A 17,313-nucleotide genomic window follows, 5' to 3' on the forward strand; every position below is an offset into this window, starting at 1 on the left:
ATATCCTTGCCTCCTTTGTTGAAGATTAATTGACCATAGGTGTGTAGGTTTATTTCTGGGTTCTCTATTTTATTCTATTGATCTATATGTCTGTTTTTATACCAATGTCCATGCTGTTCCAATACTTAGCTTTGAAGTATTGTCTGAAGTCAGGGAGGATTATGTCCCCAGCTTTGTTTTTTCCTCAGGATTGCTTTGGCAATTCTGGGTCTTTTGCAGATTCATAAGAGTTTTAGGGTTATTTGTTCTAGTTCTAGGAAAAATGTCATTGGGTAGATTGATAGTGATTGCATTAAATCTGTAGAATGCTTTGGATAAAATTGCCATTTTAACAATACTAATATTAATCCTTCCAATCCAAGAGCATAGGGTATCTTTTCATTTCTTTAAGTCATCTTTGGTTTCTTTTATCATGTTTATAGTTCTCATTATATAGGTCTTTCACCTCTTTGGTTAGGTTTATTCCTAGGTTTTTTTTTTTGTTTGTTTGTTTGTTTTTTAGCTAATTTTAAAGAGTTGTCTTTTACTTTCTCTTTCTATTTGTTAGTGTAAAGAAATGTAACAGATTTCTATATATTAATCTTGTATCCTGGTACCCTGCTGAATTCACTTATTAGTTCTAATAGTTTTTGTGTGAGTTTTTTAGGGTTTTCTATATAAAGTATCATGCCATCTGTATATAATTTTACTTCTTCTCTTCCAATCTGAATACTTCTTATTAATCTTGTCTGATTGCTGTGGCTAGGACTTTGAATTTGAATAGTAGTGGTAAGAGTGTGTATCCTTGGCTTGTTCCAGGATTTAGTGGGAAGGCTTTCAGTTTTTTACCATTGGATATTATATTGGCTGTGGATTTGTCATAAATGGCTTTTATTGAGATATATTCTCTCTATACCCACTGTGGTAAAAGTTTTTTATCATAAATGATGTTGGTTTTATCAAATTCTTTTTCTATAAGGAGATAGCACTCTCAATGCTTCTCTCTAATGGTGAAATGAATTTCCAAATGAATTTCCCCATTGTTGCAGGAAACGTGATATGGCCATTAATGGGCAATTTCTCCCATGTGGGTTTAAATTTGCTGGAAAGGATTTCTCGACCACATACCCAGATTGATGTCTGTGTTGGTTAGCCTGAAAACAAAATATTTTATCTATAATTGTGCTTTCTTCATGTGCCTGTCTTTCCCTAGGACACAACTTAGTAATGTTCCTGCAGATAACAAAGATATAGACCTAGACTGTGCAGTTTACAAAACTGGGAACAAATAATTTTGCCTGGGATAAGGCTCTAGTGGCAAAGGAATTGCTTGCTTGTATTTTGTAAAGTTTGTTATAATAAGTTTGGTGCAGTGATTCTCAGGCACTGCAGAATGCATGAGTAATTTGTAATTGGGTAAATTCAACTTTGTAGCTGCTGAAGAAGCTATAATTATTCTAGTGCTTCAAAGATGGCACAAAACACTGCAGCTGCTAAAAGAAATCTGGCTCCATCACAGTTTGATAAATCCATTAAAACCAGAAAAAGACAGAAAAAATGTTGAATTTAGTTTACAAGGGGAAGGGGAATTTGATTTAGAATATTAGTACTCTCTTACTTTAACAATCAAATAATTAATATTCAAATTTGGGGTATTTGAATGTTGTTTGTATGGTGTGTTTTTTGAGTAGTTTTATGCTGGCATGTGGATCTTGTATACATTTTTGAGCTGTGATTTGCACAATGTGGATCAAAACAACTTACTAAAAAAAGAATTGAATAGGAATGAGTTTCTATCCTTTGGTGTGGGGTGGAGTTGAGGCAAATTGAACGAGTCCTTATCCTTCCACTAGGCTTCAGGGGCAACAGTTAGACCACTCAACACACTGTCCCAGGAGGATGCAAAAGAAGCATCCTCATGAACACGGGAGCAGCATTGCTCAGACAAAATGCTGATTTCTATTCTGAAGTGGGTTGATCTGCTCTGGTTGACCGCAAACCTGAAGTAAAGCTCAACAAACACCTGGGAAGAGTTCATGGGGGACATTCTGTTCCTATCCTCACATTCTCACACTGGTTCATACAGGAGGAAATGTCCACCTATGCTTTTGAATTTTTGCAAATGCCATGAAGGAGCTTCTGCCTAGCACTCTTGATCACTTGGAATAAGAATGTTCAGTGGGTGATCCAGACATCACATTGGCTGCGTCACGTCTTATTAGAGGAGTTTCCTGGGCTCAGGAGCAAAGAAGTTTGAACTGTTCCTTTCTTTGATTTATACTGTCAAAGTGAGGTTAAGGGGTGATTGAAGCTCCAACATTCTTTCTTTCTTTTTCCTGCTGTGTTGCTGCAGGAGACCTCCCTTCTTAAAACAGGCTGAGTACATGGATGTGAATTCTGCTTTTCAGGAAAGGTCTTACATCAGCAGGTGTGTCTTTGAGTGTTCTCTCCTCAGCCTCTTTGTAGATTTGGGATGAGGTGAGAGACCTGAGGTCTACATAACTTGTTCAAACATAGTTCACCAAAAATCTTACATTTTGTATGTGACTATGTTGTTCAGCTGTTTGTTTTGCCTGTCTTCTCTTTTGGTTAAGGTGGTGGCAGGGAGGAGCTCCAACAGAACAGTTCCATTTTTCACATGGAGATGAATCTAGCTATTATAGTAGATTTTGGTGGAATACAATAATATTTCAATCTGACAAGCAATTGACTCTGCTTTTTCCAAATTCAATATTTCTTAATTATAGTGCCTTAACAGATAAGGTTTACATAAGTTCAAAGTAGAGTTAGACTTTTTCACTTAAAAAAAAAAAGATTCTTCATTTAACATTTCAAAACAAATAGTTTATAGTTCCTCAGTTTTGAAGTTCAAATGTGCTGAAGAAAAATTCTTCTTTTAGCAGGATACTAAGAGTGAGTAAATATTCAAAATTATCCTTTTTTTTTTTTTTTTTTTTTAGTAATTTTGTTGAGGAACCTGGCAACCTGGATGAGCTGCTATAACACAATGTTCTCTGTTAAGCTTTAATTGAGATTTATAACCCCTGATAATGTTTTGAGGAACAGTTCTTTCCCCCACCTAGGGTCTTAGTATATCTGGGCTGCTATCACAAAAATACCATAAACTAGATGGCTTACACAGCATTTATTTTTCACAGTTCTGGAGGTTGGGAACTGCACAATCAAGGTGCCAGCAGATGTGGTGTCTGGTGAAGACCCACTCCCTGGTTTACAGATAGCAGCTGTCTTCTAGCTGGGTCCTCACACGGTGAAGGGGGCAAGGGAACACTCTAAGGTCTCTTTTGTAAGGGCACTAATCCTCCCATTTGTGAGAGTTCTGCCTCCATGACCCAATCATCTCCCAAAGGTCCCACCTCCAAATATCATCAAATGGGGACAGGTTTCAACATATGAATTTGGGAGGGGAGAGAATACAAACATCCAGCTAGAGCTTAGAAATGAAAATGGATGATTTAGGTATTTGGATCTTACTGAATAATTTAATTATTATTTATGTATCCATAAAGGAGTACATCAAGGCTGTATATTATCACCCTGTTTATTTAACTTATATGCAGAGTACATCATGAGAAATGCTGGACTGGAAGAAACACAAGCTGGAATCAAGATTGCCAGGAGAAATATCAATAACCTCAGATATGCAGATGACACCACCCTTATGGCAGAAAGTGAAGAGGAACTCAAAAGCCTCTTGATGAAAGTGAAAGAGGAGAGTGAAAAAGTTGGCTTAAAGCTCAACATTCAGAAAACTAAGATCATGGCATCCGGTCCCATCACTTCATGGGAAATAGATGGGGAAACAGTGGAAACAGTGTCAGACTATTTTTTTGGGCTCCAAAATCACTGCAGATGGTGACTGCAGCCATGAAATTAAAAGACGCTTACTCCTTGGGAGGAAAGTTATGACCAACCTAGATAGCATATTCAAAAGCAGAGACATTACTTTGCCAACAAAGGTTCGTTTAGTCAAGGCTATGGTTTTTCCAGTGGTCATGTATGGATGTGAGAGTTGGACTGTGAAGAAGGCTGAGGGTTGAAGAATTGATGCTTTTGAACTGTGGTGTTGGAGAAGACTCTTGAGAGTCCCTTGGACTGCAAGGAGATCCAAGCAGTCCATTCTGAAGGAGATCAGCCCTGGGATTTCTTTGGAAGGAATGATGCTAAAGCTGAAACTCCAGTACTTTGGCCACCTCATGCGAAGAGTAGACTCAATGGAAAAGACTCTGATTCTGGGAGGGATTGGGAGCAGGAGGAGAAGGGGATGACAGAGGATGAGATGGCTGGATGGCATCACTGACTCTATAGACATGAGTCTGAGTGAACTCCGGGGGTTGGTGATGGACAGGGAGGCCTGGCGTGCTGCGATTCATGGGGTCGCAAAGAGTCGGATACGAATGAGCGACTGAACTGAACTGAACTTAGCCCAGGTAACAAACATTCTTGCATCTACATATGATGTAACAGCAAAATTATGATTGTAAGTTCCATCATTCTTTGTGAATTTTTATTCTTTTTCCACAGCAATGCAGGTTATTTTTACAGAAATAAAATCACATGGTTCTATGGCATTTCTTAAAACTGCTAGACTGGATTGAAATGAATATGTAACCCACCTATTGTTCATTTAAAATTTATTTGGAGGAAGACCATGATAGAGTTTCAGTGAAGTGCATTTTAGTATGTGCATATGCCAAATTACATAGCCTTCAATCATGGCACCCTACTCCAGTACTCTTGTCTGGAAAATCCCATGGGCAGAGGAGCCTGGTAGGCTGCAGTCCATGGGGTTGAAAACAGTCAGACATGACTGAGCGACTTCACTTTCACTTTTCACTTTCATGCATTGGAGAAGGAAATGGCAACCCACTCCAGTGTTCTTGCCTGGAGAATCCCAGGGACGGGGGAGCCTGGTGGGCTGCCATCTATGGGGTCGCACAGAGTTGGACACAACTGAAGTGACTTAGCAGCAGCAACAATGAGTCCCAGAGTAGTTTTAAACTTTTAGTTTAAAATTTAAACTTTAGATATGACATATCCACCAAAAAAGTGACATTTCAAAGCAAACTGAATTTCCTCTCCACAGGTGATATGAGACTTTAATTCTGCCGGCCATTGGGCATGATTTGCCTTCTTATCTAAGAGACCTATATTGTTTGTCATTGAATTTATCATGTAATTTTGTTGCTTTAAGCATAAATAAAATTTAACTTATGTGCTGCTTATGGGATGTTTTGACCACATGCATAAGGTGGGGTTTCCCAGGTAAAGAGTGCACTTGCCAATGCAGGAGATGTGGTTTTGATCCCTGGGTTAGGAAGCTCCCTTGGAGAAGGAATGGCAATCTACTCCATCATTCTTGCCTGGAAAATTCCATGGGCACAGGAGTCTGGCAGGCTATACTCCATGGAGTTGCAGGAAAGTTGAACACAACTTAGCATCTAAACAGCAGCAGCAGCATAAGTTATGGTATTAAAGTTTCAAAGTGCATAGACCCTATGAAGATATGGATGAAATGGGGAACAGATTAGGTTAAAATTTTATTTCTGAAAAATGGTATTTCCTAGTCTTTGTGCAATCTTCCTCAGTTAGGATTTTTGGGGGCCATCCTGACTAAATCATCTGCACCCGAATCCTTGTCTCAGGCTCTACTTTTTTTTAGGGAACCCACATTGAGATGTCCTCCAACAAGGCTGTTTTAAAGACTGCTTTTTAAATTAGATTTAGGAGGGACTGAAAGAAATTTCTGTCAAAATCTGCTTGGCATTTATGTACTTCATTTCAGAAAAATATTTCCAAGCTTACACAACATCACCTTTTTAGGAATTCTGTCTTCTCTGTACCTTTCACTGGAGAAATATGTGGGGGTAGGGAAAGGTGAGGGGCATGGCGCCTTCCTTTGTTAGTTCATATAACATTTTTTATAATTTAATAAATAAATGATAGGGCAAACTATCTTTTCGCTAATCAGGTCAGAATTATTAATTTGTAAGACACAGAGTAGAAGTTACTTCCTAAGAAGATTGTGAATTTATCATGTGGATGCTTAGATCAAAGAAATGCATTTTTCAGGTCTTTGGTTGCAGAAAGTTTGCATTACAGCAAGCTGCAGCTTGGAGTGTCTGTACTCCATCTTGTTCTCCTGTCCTTGGCTTCAGAGCTCGTATTTCTTCCCAACTCTGAAGCCTCCATCCTGGGTTGTAGGGGAGGTTTTAGCCACTGTGGCTGGCCTGCATTTACTCTGCCTTGTGGAGAGCTGACAGAGACCGAACACAATAAAAAGCCAATGGGTGATTGTTGTTGTTTTTTTTTTTTTTGTACAACTGACCCGTCAATATGTTCAAGACAAAAGTGGGGACCAATGGACTGAAACATTTCTTTTTTAAAAAACATTTTAAAAACTGAGATATAATTAGCATGTAACCTTTATCATTTCTTTAAAAAGGTTCTCTCTACAAAAGAAAAGGGGATAATATCCCATGGATAGACATCTAGGGACAAAGGAAGAGGAGAGACAGAATGAGAAATCAAGGGATATTCAGGTGAGACCCTCCTCTGAGGCTTTAGCTGTGAGGCCCTGGCCCTTTGATGACACAGAGATGATGCAGCTAAAGGCAAGGCTAAGGCAAGACTTGCCTCCCTGCAGCTCTATACAGCTTTGAGACTCTCTGATAAACAGTACTTAGACCCAGAGGGATGGGATGGGAGGGAGGTGGGAGGGGAGCTCAGGATGGGGAACACATGCACACCCATGGCGGATTCATCTCAATGTATGGCAAAACCAATACAGTATTGTAAAGTAATTAGCCTCCAATTAAAATAAATAAATTTATATTTAAAAAGAACCTTAAATAACAAGTGGGACCCAGTGTGTATTTGCTGGCACAAAGCCGACAAGTACATCTAGTGCAAGTGCAAGCAGATTCCCCTGTTCTCTGCTCATCACTGGTTTGGGGACCTTATTATGTACTCACACACATCTAGCATGAAAAATCCAGAGACAAGGCCTCACTGGGAAAGCAGTAAGCTCTGTACCCCAGAGAATAGCTGGAACCTGATAGGGTAGAAAAAGGAAGAGGTCTTCATTTATACATACATTTCTATATATGAGCTGTTTTACAAAATTATACAGGACCTCTCATTTTCACTTGTTTTCAGTGTTCTTTTTTTCACCTTGCCACCAGAATGAAGAACAGTGGAAAGAACATGCTCTTGGGAGTTATGTCCTAGGTTCACGGTTCTTAGCCCGATAGATTTGGACTCTTCAGAGTCTGAAGAAGAAAACCAGGTATTAGTGAATTTCTTTGGGACTTACTATTGTCCAAGCATTTATCATGGAATTTTATCATGGAATTTAACTTTCTGTGAAAGTTTTCAACCTTCATATCTCTGGAGAAATCTACTGATGGGAGTGGTTCATATTGTTCAAATTACTGGCATTCTTATGCTAACATGTGACTTCTGGGGAGTAGGGAAAGCTAAGATGTGGTAAAAGATAAACGAAGGCATGTTAAAAATTTCAAGAGTGTATCTGTGCACACGTGCATGTCAACTTTCAGTTCAGTTCAGTCGCTCAGTCGTGTCCGACTCTTTGCGACCCCATGAACCGCAGCATGCCAGGCCTCCCTATCCATCACCAACTCCCAGAATCCACCCAAACCCATGTCCATTGAGTCGGTGATGCCATCCAACCATCTTATCCTCTGCCGTCCCCTTCTCATCCTGGCCTCAATATTTCCCAGCATCAGGGTCTTTTCCAATGAGTCAGCTCTTCGCATCAGGTGGCCAAAGCATTGGAGTTTCAGCTTCAACATCAGTCCTTCCAATGAACACCCAGGACTGATCTCCTTTAGGATGGACTGGTTGGATCTCCCTGAAGTCCAAGGGACTCTCAAGAGTCTTCTCCAACACCACAGTTCAAAAGCATCAATTCTTCGGTGCTCAGCTTTCTTTATATTTATAGACCAGCTCTCTCAGTCCATACATGACCACTGGAAAAAACATAGCCTTGACTAGACAGATCTTTGTCGACAAAGTATGTCTCTGCTTCATTATATGTTGTCTAGGTTGGTCATAACTTTCCTTCTAAGGAGTAAGTATCTTTTAATTTCATGGCTGCAGTCACCATCTGCAGTGATTTTGGAGCCCAGAAAAATAAAGTCAGCCACTGTTTCTACTGTTTCCCCATCTATTTGCCATAAAGTGATGGGACCAGATGCCATGATCTTCGTTTTCTGAATGCTGAGCCTTAAGCCAACTTTTTCACTCTCCTCTTTCACTTGCATCAAGAGGCTCTTTAGTTCTTCTTCATTTTCTGCCATAAGGATGGTGTTAACTGCATATCTGAGGTTATTGATATTTCTCCTGGCAATCTTGATTCCAGCTTGTGCTTCATCCAGCCTAGCATTTCTCATGATGTACTCTGCATAGAAGTTAAATAAGAAGGGTGACAGTATACAGCCTTGACATACACCTTTTCCTATTTGGAACCAGACTGCTGTTCCATGTCCAGTTCTAACTATTGCTTCCTGACATGCATACAGGTTTCTCAAGAGGCAGGTCAGGTGGTCTGGTATTCCCGTCTCTTGAAGAATTTTCCACAGTTTATTGTGATCCACACAGCCAAAGGCTTTGGCATCATCAATAAAGCAGAAATAGATGATTTTCTGGAATTCTCTTGCTTTTTCCATGATCCAGCAGATGTTGGCAATTTGATATCTGGTTTCTCTGCCTTACTAAAACCAGCTTGAATATATGAAAGTTCACGATTCACATATTGCTGAAGCCTGCCTTGGAGAATTTTAAGCATCACTTTACTAGTGTGTGAGATGAGTGCAATTGTGCAGTAATTTGAGCATTCTTTGGCATTGCCTTTCTTTGGGATTGGAATGAAAACTGACCTTTTCCAGTCCTTTGGCCACTGCTGAGTTTTCCAAATGTGCTGGCATATTGAGTGCAGCACTTTCACAGCATCATCTTTCAGGATTTGAAATAGCTCAACTGGAATTCCATCACCTCCACTAGCTTTGTTCGTAGTGATGCTTTCTAAGGCCCACTTGACTTCACATTTCAGGATGTCTGGCTCTGGGTGAATGATCACACCATTGTGATTATCTGGGTCGTGAATATCTTTTTTGTATAGTTCTTCTGTGTATTTTTTGCCACCTCTTCTTAATATCTTCTGCTTCTGTTAGGTCCCTACCATTTCTGTCCTTTATTGAGCCCATCTTTCATGAAATGTTCCCTTGGTATCTCTAATTTTCTTGAAGAGATCTCTAGTCTTTCTTATTCTATTGTTTTCCTCTATTTCTTTGCATTGATCTCTGAGGAAGGCTTTCTTACCTCTCCTTGCTATTCTTTGGAACTCTGCATTCAAATGGGTATATCTTTCCTTTTCTCCTTTGCCTTTTGCTTCCCTTCTTTTCACAGCTATTTGTAAGGCCTCCTCAGACAGCCATTTTGCTTTTTTTCATTTCTTTTTCTTGGGGATGGTCTTAAATCCTGTCTCCTGTACAATGTCATGAACCTCTGTCCATAATTCATCAGGCACTCTGTCTATCAGATCTAGGCCCTTAAATCTACTTCTCACTTCCACTGTATAGTCATAAGGGATTTGATTTAGGTCATTCCTGAATGGTCTGGTGGTTTTCTCCACTTTCTTCAATTTCAGTCTGAATTTGGCAATAAGGAGTTTATGATCTGAGCCACAGTCAGCTCCCAGTCTTGTTTTAAACAGCCTTGTCTAACTCAGTGAAACTAGGCCATGCTGTGTGGGGCCACCCAAGATGGACAGGTCATGGTGGAGAGGTCTGACAGAATGTAGTCCGCTGAAGAAGGGAATGGCAAACCACTTTAGTATCTTGCCTTGAGAACACCATGACCAGTATGAAAATGCAAAAAGATAGGACACTGAAAGATGAACTCTCCAGGTCGCTAGGTGCCCAATATGCTATTAGAGATCAGTGGAGAAATAACTCCAGAAAGAATGAAGCTATGGAAGCAAAGCAAAAACAACACCCAGTTGTGGATGGGACTGGTGATAGAAGCAAGGTTCAATGCTGTAAAGAGCAATATTGCATAGGAACCTGGAATGTTAGGTCCATGAATCAAGGCAAATTGGAAGTGGTCAAACAGGAGATGACAAGAGTGAACATTGACATTCTAGGAATCAGCAAACTAAGATGGATTGGAATGGGTGAATTTAACTCAGATGACCATTATATCTACTACTGTGGGCAGGAATCCCTTAGAAGAAATGGAGTAGCCATCATAGTCAACAAAAGAGTTTGAAATGCAGTACTTGGATGCAATCTCAAAAACGACAGAATGATCTCTGTTTGTTTCCAAGGCAAACCATTCAATATCACAGTAATCCAAGTCTATGCCCCGACCAATAACTCTGAAGAAGCTGAAGTTGAACAGTTCTATGAAGATCTACAAGACCTTTTAGAACTAACACCCAAAAAAGGTGTCCTTTTCATTATAGGGGACTGGAATGCAAAAGTAGGAAGTCAGGAAACACCTGGAGTAACAGGCAAATTTGGCCTTGGAGTACAGAATGAAGCAGGGCAAAGGCTAATAGAGTTCTGCCAAGAGAATGCACTGGTCATAGCAAACACCCTCTTCCAACAACATAAGAGAAGACTCTACACATGGACATCAACAGGCGGTCGACACTGAAATCAGATTGATTATATTCCTTGCAGCCAAACATGGAGAAGCTCTATACAGTCAGCATTCCAACTTGGGCAACACCAAACTGAGAGTGATTAGGAACATTCCACCAATGGAAGCTTAGAGGGAAGTTTTTATAGAAAAGATGGGGAAACAAGCAAGGACACTATTTGATTTGCTGCAGATTACCTGGTTGCCTTGTTTGGGAAATCTCCGTTGGCCATTTGTGATTGGTTGTTCTTAAATTCCTCAGATTTGAGCTCATTGACTCTGGCTTAGGTTTGTTTTGCATGCATAGGTAACCAAGACATTAGAGTTACCCTGGTCTAATAGTGCCTCATTTAATCACTTTAAGTCTTCCCAGGTGGTGCTCGTGGTAAAGAATCTGCCTGCCAATGCAGGAGACATAAAAGATGTGGGTTTGATCCCTGGGTCAGGAAGATCCATCCTCTGGAGGAGGAAATGACAACCCACTCCTGTATTCTTCCCTGGAGAATCCCATGGACAGAAGAGCCTGGAGGGCTACAGTCCATAGAGTCTCACAGAGTTGGACATGACTGAAGTGACTTAGCACTGCAAAATCATTTTAACAGATGGATTCATGGCAAGTTTGAAAATAGAACTTTGGTTGGGTGCAACAAGTTGGAATGCTGACTGTATAGAGCTTCTCCATGTTTGGCTGCAAGGAATATAATCAATCTGATTTCAGTGTCGAGTGGCTTTCAAGTAAACTTAGTTTCAGTCCTGTCCTAGTCTATTTTATAACCTTGGGGCAAGATATGAAACTCCCCTCTCACTGGTCTCAGAGAGGGTTAAGTATCAGGGAAGAGGACAAGAGAGTGGGGAAATGGGATTTCCCTCAAACTCAGGGCCTGGGTTGACTTGAGAATTTTCTGTTAAGCCCAGTGGTTGAGAGGGTACTAAGAATAAGTAGGTAGGGCTCTAGGGAGCAGGGAATAGGAACTCTCAGCAGCTCTTACACTAGGAAAGCATCCCTTCTTGATCCTGTGAGCCCACAATCTCCATTGTCCTCTCCAAGCAAAGGAACCCTCAAGTGATTGGCTAGATTATGGAACACAGTCTCTGGGTTCTAACTGGTCAGATTCACTAATAGGTGAGGTTACTCTGCTATACAAGGTTATTGGCTTGGAGGCCTCATTAAGTTTTTCCTCCCATGGGACTGGATGGACAAGCTGAGGCAGGGCATATTCACTGCATAAACTGGACCATCCTGCTTTTCTCTTTACTTTCTTCCTCTTACCAGCATGTTGCACCTTGCAGCAAGAAACTCTGACTCAGTGGCCAACAGGTGTTAAGATCTGTAAGAGACAATCGACAATTCCTCTTTGAGCCTTATGTTTAAGTTTTAAGTTCTATCCCAACTTCATTAGAGACCTAGTACTAAGGTTTATGTCACCAGCTAATAAAATAGTGCCTTAATTTTTAACTGATCTTTTTTTTTTTTTTTTTTTTTGCTGAATATCTCCCTCAGGAATCTCATAAACAACAGTCATTTTTGATGGTACCGGGTTTGTAAATTTGGGGAATCTTAAGGTTGACCGATTGTCCTGGTTTGCCTGTGCCTGAAGAGTTTCCTGGGATGTAGCACTTCTAGTACTAAAACCAAGCAAGTTTCTGACAAGCTAAGATGCATTAATCACTCTAGCTGAAATTCCATCTTTTCTTCCCAAACTTTATTAGACCTTTACTTCAGGAGAGCAAGATGTAAAGGAAGGAAAAGTGCTTATCAAATAGTCAATTATCAACCAGGAGGCTATGCATAATAACAACACAAAATATTTTATATTATCTAATATATAATTCTTTTATATATGTTATAACATGAAAAAATAAAAAGCAAAAAAATTTGGACATAAATGTTTAGCTCTAACACATCAACTTTTGTTTGTTTGTTTGTTTGTTTTTCTTTTTGGTCTCAAGCAAGATTTCCTCGAATTTTACAGCAAGTTTTCCTCACTCTCTTGAGTCATGGCTGTGGATTACAGCTCTGAAATGCCATTGTAATACCATTAAATCCAACCTGTAAATTTAATTCTTACAGGCTGTGAAAACTGGATATATTACCAACCGTCTCTGAGCCTTAAGTGCTTCACATATAGGTTTTCTATAAATATTATATTAAACTCAATTAAATTTCCCAGCATATTTCCTTCTTCATGTGTGTCTGCATGCCAAGTTGCTTCAGTCGTGTCCGACTCTTTGCAGCCCCATGGACTGTAGCCCTCCAGGCTCCTCTGTCCATGGGATTCTCCAGGCAAGAATTCTGGAATGCATTGCCAGGCCCTCCTCCAGGGGATCTTCTCAACCCAGGGATTGAACCTGCATCTCTTACATCTCCTGCATTGGCAGGATGGTTCTTTACCACTAGCACCACTGGGAAGCTCTTCCTGGATCATGAATATGTGTGTGAAAGTTGCTCAGCCATGTGGACTCTTTGCGACCCCGTGGACTATAGCCTGCCAGGCTCCTCTGTCCACGGAATTCTCCAGGTAAGAATACTGAAGTGGGTAGCCATTCCCTTCTCCAGGAGATCTTCCCAACCCAAAGTTCAAACCCCAGTCTCCCAAGTTGCAGGCAGATTCTTTTCAGTCTGAGCCACCAGGGAAGCCAGGTTCATAGTAGATACCAAATTAATATGTGCTCGTAGTTCATTTTCTTATTTTTCTTGGCACAGAAGAATATTAAATGATATCCTGTGAGGAAAACACAATATAGGAGGAATTGAAATACTTTTCTGAATTGAAGAATTGGAAAAGATTCTTAAGTCTACTTTTCAGTTTAATGAAAAGAAATTTTCCTGATGTTAAATAGTATCAGGAATAGTGAATGCATTCCATTACTGGAATAAACCAGGGGCCACATATTCAAGTGACTGTGGAGGCCATGCAGGGAACATAAAAATGAGTGAAATAGGATGAATGGGACTGTGGCAGACAGGCACCCCTCAGCCCAGATTGTGGCCACTTGAGAAGAAGAGTCCAGTGTGACAGATCCTACCAGTTTTTCCTAGAGAAACTATGTGTTTGACTTTTTTTATGTGAAACATACCTTTTTTCATATGTTGACATCAAGTTTAGGATTTTCTAAAACAGTGTATTAGCCAATCAAAACATTCCATAAGCCTTTAATCCTCTCACTGAGTTGCTTCATTGAGTAAGAGAGTGAAACTGGATGTTGTAATAAGACAACCAAAGCAAGTTAATTCTGCCCAGATGGAATAATCATCATTATTAAAAGTAGCCAAAGCAATTAAATGATGACAGAAAATTTTTAAAAAGTTACGAAATTGTCAAGTTTTGAACTTGGCTATCTTGTAAATCTAATAACTCAAGGCTAACTTTGTGGGTTTGCAAAATTGTAAAGGTTGAACCTGCTAGCAAAGCTTGATAAAATGCTTGCAAGCATTATCTGACAGATTTCAAAACAGTTTGAATATTAGTCATCACAAATAAGTCTGCCAAAAAGGGTAGTGTAAAACATCTGCAGCCCACATAAATACCCCCTGCTGAGTTACACTCAGGAAATCAGCTTCAAAAGTTGCAGGAGGCAAAGAAGCTGAAATGGCAGAATTTTCTACTACGTGGTTGATAGACTTTCTATGTGAGTAAAACTGTTGGGGAGGAACCAGTGAGCTTTCAATATATCCTGTGTTTAAACTTCGGCTTTTGGGGACAAGATATTCTGAAGCTCTACTTGGACTTATCCTAACTCAGTGAATCACTTACACGGTATAAACTGAATACTAATTCTGTTGAGTTACGGGATGTTAGACGACTATTAAACTCCTGAGCTACAATAATTTTATGAAATGATGAAAAATCTCACTTAACTGAATTTAATTGTACTGCAGAACCAAGAAGGCAAACATCATCACAGTTATTAAGAAAACAGCAGAGCCTAGAGTCTTGAACTTCTTCAAAAAGCATAAAATTTTAATTCAAACAGAACTAACCTGCCAAAGGCAAGATGATCTGAAGAATCATCACTGTCTGTGTCCCGGAATCCTGGAAACTTCAGGGTTAGTGGCAGACTATTCCTCAGTGAGCCACATCGTTTTGCCAGGAGACAGAGGAGGTTTGTGATCTGTGGCAGATTCTGTGAGTCCTGAATGTCTGGATCAGGAATTTTATAAAGAGAAATCCACTAATGTGGCATTACTGGGAATGGCTGCATGGTTTCTTCCTTCAGAGATATGTTTCTTTTCTTTTTTTTCACTCAGTACATAAAAACAGCACAGCTGTAGAGAGGAGGACAAAATTCTTTTTGTCTTATGTTTTCATTTATTCTTGTTAAAAGAAAAACAACTGATTCAGAGTTTAAATACTGTTGTGGTGACTACCAGTTATGTAAAACCAAACAGAGAGAGGAGAGAGACAGTGTGTCATATACAAAATTATTTTCTTCTTCTCAATTAAAAAAAAAAAATCCTTATGAAATCATTTTCAATCAGTCCCCATCACATTGCTAGGCTTTGGTTGGAAAAGGAAAAATCTTGCATATGAATGAGGTTATGATTCAGGAATTGGCTTTTTGAACTTAGAAAATGTTGCTGATGTAAGATGATCTGTTCTATTATTAATCTACAATTCACCAGTTATGCAGCTTAAGAAGACTTGTTCTAAATGATAAGATCATGAATCAATATCTCAGAACAACTGCTAGCAGGTTTGTCCAATATGAAAGTTAATTTCTTGGAATGAATCATTTAAAGACAGTAAGGGTCGATGATGAAACCATTCTCTGGAGTTTGAAAAGAGACGGGGCTGCTTTAAGAGAGAAACAGGAAGTTGTAACTAGAAGCCATCTGAATACTAAGCCAAGGCAGAATGCTCATGAAGTAGCAACTTAAGTGGCAGTGTTTATCCTGAAATCCTCAGGCAGCCAGACCGTCTTAGGCAAATCTTGATGAAATAGTCCTTGTCCAGGTTTTTAATCTAAGGAATCCTGAGAAGACTGGAGAATGGAGAGAAAGCAAAGATTCATGTCAGAGAAGGATGAGTATCAGTTTCAACATCAGGGAGCGGTGGAGCTGCTTGTCTTTAATTTTTTGCTCATCCTTACCATTTTGACAATCTGGTTATTTAAAAATCATCGATTTCGCTTCTTGCATGAAACCGGGGGAGCGATGGTGTACGGTGAGTGCAGAAATCGTAGAATTGATGTGAAACTTGTTGCTTGGGCGTAATTAGAGACGTGCTCAGATGGCAAAGTACCAAAACTGGAGAAAATGTGCTGATTGAAATGTCATTAGCTTGATGAAAGGTGCTGCAGCATAATGAATGCTCATCGCTTGCCAGATGAGCTGCTGAAATTTGCCTTGTCACAAAAGTAAATGCCACAGTCATGTTCTCACGAGGCACATAATGCGAGTCTGTTGACAGATGCGGGTCCATTGTCATGTGGGAAGTCAAACTGAGCTAGTTGTTTGTTTTTGTAATGATAGATATTGGGAAGTGGCGGCTCCGCAGTCATCTCTCTCTGGAGGGGCTGATGAGCATTATAAAGTTCTAGAAATAACATCACTTAAATATGTGTTGAGAAAATCTTCTTACAGCACCGAGTTTCAAGAAGAAAACTTGCAGAAATGTATGTATTCCTCCCCTTCTATTGAAGCAATTTTGTTCAAATCTACTAAATTATATGAGTGTGTTTTATTTTCTTAAAATACCAAGAGTTTCTTTATGCAGTGCTCTTCATTTCTTAGCCTGATTTCATACTTTCTAATTAACAATTATTAGTATTATTTGCTAAGTATCTTCTTTTTTTTGGAGGTACGGACAAGATGTGGAAAAACATTTAACCTTTAAACTCCCGAGGTATTGCTCTTTCTGTGCAATTTACCATATCATTCCTTTCAGAAAGTTTATTAAAACATGACAGAGATCATCAAGTCTGTAGTCTCATCTTTTAAAGTAAAGTGTAAGACACTGGTAGTTTTAAAACTGAGTTGGTTTATGAAATAGTTTTCTGTACCACTCTTATCTCTGCCTGATAATGGATAGGAAATTTGAACACAATGGAAATGGCTGAGGCATTGTTATAATTCATAAAAGAATATACTTTTATATTTCACTTCCCTATTTTGGAAGTTCTGAAGCCTTTTACACTCCTGAGTTTCAGGGAATAGGATCAATGCACATCTTATATGCTAACAACGTGACGTCCTGATAATAACAATATACAGTCATGATTTGAGACCATGAGAAACCCTATGCCTTAATTGGATCCAACTGTGAGATATTTGAGCTAAGTAGTTTTAGGCTAAGCAGAGTAATTTCTTTCAGGAGACTGATGTGCTGGTCCATTCAGAGAACAGTTAGGTTCTTTCCATCGAGGGTCTTAAAGCACACACAAACTCTCATTTGAGGAGAAAAAACTCACAATCAGGTTTAAGAGAAATAGTCAAAGAAAGTGATACCACTAGATGTAAAGCCCTGGGTGCCAGTCACTGCCCTCCTCCATCATCACTGGACCAGGCTTTCTCCTGACTTGTCTAATAAATAATCAATGAGGATGTGGGATGTAATCTGAGAAGTTAGAAACAATGTAATACCTAGCATTAAATTATAGGGCAATTTATAGTTTAGAAAAACAACACAAGTTTTAAAATAACAAACATTT

The 17,313-nt window shown here is 39.4% G+C and overlaps 1 protein-coding gene and 1 long non-coding RNA gene across 2 annotated transcripts in view; both read left to right on the forward strand.

Moving 5' to 3' along the window:
* Window positions 1-4,012: 4,012 nt before the first annotated feature.
* LOC129644987 (uncharacterized) lies at window positions 4,013-7,285 on the forward strand. The gene is made up of 3 exons (XR_008711103.1): window positions 4,013-4,427; window positions 6,443-6,539; window positions 7,182-7,285. It is a non-coding gene; the product is annotated as an uncharacterized LOC129644987 (long non-coding RNA).
* Window positions 7,286-15,447: 8,162 nt separating this feature from the next.
* SLC9A9 (solute carrier family 9 member A9) overlaps window positions 15,448-17,313 on the forward strand; it is a 647,485-nt gene continuing 645,619 nt past the window's right edge. The window contains exon 1 of the mRNA XM_055569424.1: window positions 15,448-15,827. Within this exon, the coding sequence (XP_055425399.1) occupies window positions 15,653-15,827 (175 nt within the window). The 5' untranslated portion in view covers window positions 15,448-15,652. The remainder of the gene's footprint in view (window positions 15,828-17,313) is intronic.

This window comes from Bubalus kerabau, chromosome 2, assembly GCF_029407905.1.
Source record: "Bubalus kerabau isolate K-KA32 ecotype Philippines breed swamp buffalo chromosome 2, PCC_UOA_SB_1v2, whole genome shotgun sequence".
Classification (NCBI taxonomy): Eukaryota; Metazoa; Chordata; class Mammalia; order Artiodactyla; family Bovidae; genus Bubalus; species Bubalus kerabau.